Source organism: Myotis brandtii, unplaced genomic scaffold (genome assembly GCF_000412655.1).
Source record: "Myotis brandtii unplaced genomic scaffold, ASM41265v1 scaffold64, whole genome shotgun sequence".
In the NCBI taxonomy this organism is placed as follows: Eukaryota; Metazoa; Chordata; class Mammalia; order Chiroptera; family Vespertilionidae; genus Myotis; species Myotis brandtii.
In genome coordinates this window covers 637,282-642,724 of record NW_005370460.1, presented here as the reverse complement: position 1 = coordinate 642,724, position 5,443 = coordinate 637,282, and the positions used below count along the sequence as shown (strand labels likewise).

Here is a 5,443-nt window from a genome sequence, read left to right as displayed (position 1 = left end):
TCAGCCACAACTGAATTCTAGGACACTCTGGCACAGCTGTGACCCAGGGATCAGGAAACTGCTGCCCCTGCAAGTGCCCTCCAGCTCCCACAAAACAGGTCACTGGGCACTGCCTCTGCACAACTGCCTGTGCACAGCCTGGATTCTGCTGCAGAAAACCTCCACATCTCTGCAAACATGATCACAGCAGCAAACTGCGGGAAGATGCCTCTGCCCCACTTCTGCCTTCAAAATATTGTGTAAGCCCATCCATTCGGCAGAAACGAATTCATATCCAGACACCTAGCTGCAAAGGAATTTGGGCAATTTCAGACTTTCGTCTAGGAGTGAGATCTTGCCAATGTACCTCATGTGCCTGGTATTGATAAAAATGGGGCCCGGCTGGTGGGGCTCAGTGGTTGAGCATTGATCTATGAACCAGGAGGTCACAATATGATTCCCAGTCAAGTTTCGGGCTCAATCCTTGGGCAGGCGGGGGGAGGCAGCTAATCAATGATTCTTTCTCATCACTAATGTTTCTATCTATCTCTCCCTCTCCCTTCCTCTAAAATCAATAAATATTTTTTTAAATGGGGTCATGCTGTATATATGTGTTATAACGAGTTTTTCACTTCATAGATCATTAATGTCTTTCCTGTTAAAACCATACTTATAGAACATTATTTATTTATCATTCATTTTAATTGATCTCAGAGAGAAGAAGGGAGAGAGAAACATTGTTCTGTTGTTTCCTACACTCACTGGACTGGGTATTGAGTCTGCAACCTGGGCATGTGCCCTGACTGGCAATCAATCCACCACTTTCTGGTGTATGGGATGATGCTATGCTGGTACCCTGACCCCAAATCCAGCCTCCCGAACTGTGAGAAAAACACATTTCTGTTGTTTAAGCCACACAATTTTATGATATTTTGTTATGGCTGTCTGAGCTGACTAATCCTATACATTAAAAGCCCAGTGACTGAATGGCAGAACAACCGGAACAACCGGAACAACCACGGCCCTCGCCCCGGCCGGCCCCGCCCCCAATCAACCCCCATTGGGGCGGACCCACTGGACCCCACCAGTGCACGAATTCGTGCACCGGGCCTCTAGTTCTTTGAGAAATGTCTGAGAAACCCACTGAGCAAGCAATACATATTTTTATACTCAGGTTAATAAGGGCTTAAAAAATAAGTGATAAATATCCAACCCAATTGATGTGTACATAAAATCACTCTGTTCATGTGAATTACTTCCCAACTGAAACAGCACCACATCCACTAAAGACAAAAGTTCTCTCGGCCAGCGTGCTAACACAAATGTTCAAATCCAGGAAAGAAAATCTAAGGTATTTTTGAGGACTCAAAGTACTACAATAGCTTTTATGTAGACTTCCACCCACTCAAAGGCAAAAAGTAAGGACACAGCCAGGTGTCCGAGCATTCTACACTACAGATACATAACCTTCAAAAAGTAAGTTCTATTGACTGGGTCTGTGGCTCCATCACCATCTCCCTGGTGCATCAAGTTACCTATAGAAACCAAGAAGCAGGCAGCAAAGGGACTTTTCTAAGGTCACCCACCCCTGAGCCAAATGTGGAATTAGAATACAAGTCTTCTCACACCAAGACCAATGTAATTTCTACAACCCTATATATACTGACTACAAAATGGCTACTATCATACTTAGTGCTATTTAAACTTAACTAGTCTAAACCTGTTATCCTGAAACCTTCTTGCAATAATTAGGGAAGAACTGAAATCTCACACCCTTCACTGCTTCTCCTCTCGTGGGTACTTACCGGAGCTTCATTTGCTGCACCCAAGTGCAGGTCCTCGGTGTCTATGAAATAGCCAAGTTCAGCAAACAAAGCAGAATCTTAGAAGAAAAGAACAGAGATGAACTGTCAATTCCATGTTCTGACCCATGGATAACCACTGTATCCCTATGCCAGATCTCTCAGGCTTAGGCTGATGGAGCTGGCATTACTATTATTGGTAACTAGAGGCCCGGTGCACGAAATTCGTATGCGGGTGGGGGGGTCCCTCAGCCTGCACTGCACCCTCTCCAATCCGGGACCCCTCAGGGGATGTCCGACTGCCTCTCGCAATCCGGGACCACTGGCTCCTAACCGCTCGCCTGCCTGCCTGCCTGATCGCCCCTAACCACCTCTGCCTGCCGGCCTGATCACCCCTAACTGCTCCCCTGCTGGCCTGATCGCCCCTAACCCCTCTACCTGCCTGCCTGATCGCCCCTAACCACCTCTGCCTGCCGGCCTGATCACCCCTAACTGCTCCCCTGCTGGCCTGATCGCCCCTAACCCCTCTACCTGCCTGCCTGATCGCCCCTAACCACCTCTGCCTGCCGGCCTGATCACCCCTAACTGCTCCCCTGCTGGCCTGATCACCCCTAACCGCCTCTGCCTCGCTCCGCACCTGGGACCCAGGATTCCCTCCTCCAGCAGGTCGCAGGCACCCGGGACCCAGGCTTCCCTCCCTCTGGCTGGCCGCAGGCACCCAGGACCTGGGTCGACTTCACCCGGGCCAGCCGCAGCCGCAAGGGACCATGGGCAGGCAGCTTCACCCAGGCCGCAGCCACTGGCGCCCAGGACCACAGGGCGTGTGGCTTCTCCCTCTTCTGGGCCACAGCCACAGTCGCTGGCACCTGGGACTGTGGGCAGCTTCACCAGGGCCCGGCTTTGTCAGGAAGGACATCTGGTCTAATTAGCATATTACCTTTTTATTAGTATAGATGAAATGGTCGCCCCATAAGTCTAGAACCCATCTGATTAAAAACTCCTTCTATTTCTTGTTCTTTCTTTGGTGCACTGTTTAGAACTTCCAGTACAGTGTTGAATTAAAGTGGAAATAGCAGCCATTCTTGTCATATTTCAAATTGAGAAAGATGTCAGCAAGTTATTAGTAGGTATGAAGTTTGTTGAAAGTTATTTTGTTTTGTTTCTATAGATAGCATTTATCAGGATAAATATGTTCTCTCCTCTATCTAATTTGCTAAATGTTTGAAACATGGATGATGGTTGATCCCACCCCCACCCAGGCCTGATGCCTCTGGCCCAGGCATCAGGCCTGGGCAGGGGACCCCCAGACCCCTCCAATTGCCGGCTCCGCCCCCGGCCCAGGCCTGACGCCTCTGGCCCAGGCTTCAGGCCTGGGCAGGGGACCCCCATCTCCCCCCAATCACCGGCTCTACCCCCCACCCACACCTGATGCCTCTGGCCCTGGCGTCAGGCCTGGGCAGGGGACCCCCAGACCCCTCCAATTGCCGGCTCTGCCTTCGCCCAGGCCTGACGCCTCGGCCAGAGGCGTCGACCCCCATCTCCCCCCGATCACCAGCTTCTGGGCGGCTTCTAGGGCCAGCCTGCGGCCCGAGATGGTGGCTTCTGGGGTCGCACACGGGGGCCTGGATGGCGGCTCTCACGCTGGCGGCTGCGCTGTCCCGCCCTGCATGCAGTATGCAAATTAGCCGCCACCTTTGTTGGCAGTTAATTTGCATGTCGCGCTGATTAGCCAATGGGAGGTGTAGCAAAGGTACGGTCAATTACCATGTTTATCTATTATTAGATAGGATATTATCACCAATTACTATCTATAATAATAAAAGCATAATATGCCAATTGACCGAATGACCAAACAGCAGAATGACCAACCGACGACCTCCCGGACAACCTTCCAGATGACCATGCTATGACACACACTGGCACCAGGCCAGCCAAGGTGGGTGCGATGCGATTAGTCGGGGAGGCCCCCGCCATTGCCCCACGATCACCCCGCAGAGGCAAGTCCAGGCCACTCTCTGCAGGGCGATCGATGGGGGGGCTCCGTGATCAATTGCCCCAAAGAGGGAGGCTCAGGCCACCCAGCTGGCAGCCACAGAGAGAGACCCAGGCCACCCTGCTGGTGGCGCTGCAGCAGGTGGGCGGGGCCTCCTCTGCAGGACAATCAATCTGGCGGCCCCACAATCGATCGCCCCACAGAGGGAGGCCCAGGCCAGCCAAGCAATCGCACCCCATGCCTGTCGCCTGCAGAGGGAGGCAACCAGTGGCAGGTTGGGGGGGAGGCAGCGCCGCACAGATGGCAAGCAGTGGCAGCAGCGGGGCCAGGGCCAGCTGCAGGCACCCGGGGGAAGGAAAGCCCCGATAGGCCTTAATCGCCAGCCAGGCCTCGGGACCCTACCTGAGGGGTCCCAGATTGTGAGAGGGCACAGGCCAGGCTGAGGGACACCCCCCCATGCACGAATTTCATGCACCAGGTCTCTAGTCCTATATAATCAAACCCCAATATGCAAATCGACCGAACGGCAGAACAACCAGTCGCTATGATACACACTGACCACCATGGGGCAGATGTTCAATGCAGGAGCTGCCCCCTGGTGGTCAGTGCGTGCCCACCGGGGGAGCACCACTCAGCCAGAAGCCGGACTCATGGCTGGTGAGCACAGTGGTGGTGGCGGGAGCCTTTCCTGCCTCCACTACAGGCAGGCGGTAAGAAGCGAGAGGTCCCGGACTGCAGGAGGGTGCAGGCCGGGCTGAGAAAAAACTGCTCCCCCCCAGTGCAGAATTTTGTGCACCGGGCCTCTAATTATTGATAAACTCCAGCAGTGTGAATGACAACCAATTCAAAGCTGGTTTCTAATTTGTGTTGTTGTCCATGTAATTTTTATCTTGTGAACTCAATCTTACACCAGGGATTTAAAAACAGGTTTCATGTCACATCACGTTGGACTAGTTCGTAACGACTTTCTGGAGCGTCACTAATCCCAATTCGGAGGCCCCTATGGGGTCAGCATGAAGAGGGATGTGGATGCTCAGCCTGAGGACAGGAGAGAATGGGGACAGCACATGCACTGGGTGTCCGCCAGCCACGCCAGAAGTTAAGAGACAACCAATTTCCTATCTAAACAGTAAAGAACTCACTCATCTAAACCAGCGGTCATCAACCTTTCAGACCTCACGGACCACCAGTGGTCCACGGACAACCGGTTGGTGACCGCTGATCTAAACCATTAAGTTTATTTCACCAAATCTAACTATATTCCAAGTTCCTAATAAGATTTCGTTATAAACCAAGAAATTTGTGGCCACAGAAAATATTCTTCAATAAACTAGGTTAAATTTTCTGTAGAGAAAAGTAAAGATGCTGAATACCATACAATGCGTCTATTCTCCCTAACGTCTCAGTGGTTCTCAACCTTCCTAATGCTGCGACCCTTTAATACAGTTCCTCATGTTGTGGTGACCCCAAACCATAAAATTATTTTCGTTGCTACTTCATAACTGTAATTTTGCTACTGTTATGAATCGTAATGTAAATATCTGATATGCAGGATGTATTTTCATTGTTACAAATTGAACATAATTAAAGCATAGTGATTAATCACAAAAACAATATGTAATTATATATGTGTTTTCCGATGGTCTTAGGCGACCCCTGTGAAAGGGTC

The 5,443-nt window shown here is 51.1% G+C and overlaps 1 protein-coding gene across 1 annotated transcript in view; it reads right to left on the bottom strand.

Moving 5' to 3' along the window:
- Positions 1-5,443, bottom strand: part of ATF6 (activating transcription factor 6) — a gene marked incomplete at its 5' end in the record, with an annotated part of 138,225 nt that overhangs the window by 123,313 nt on the left and 9,469 nt on the right. The window contains one exon of the mRNA XM_014528541.1: positions 1,785-1,861. Coding sequence (XP_014384027.1) covers positions 1,785-1,861 — 77 coding nt within the window. The remainder of the gene's footprint in view (positions 1-1,784; positions 1,862-5,443) is intronic.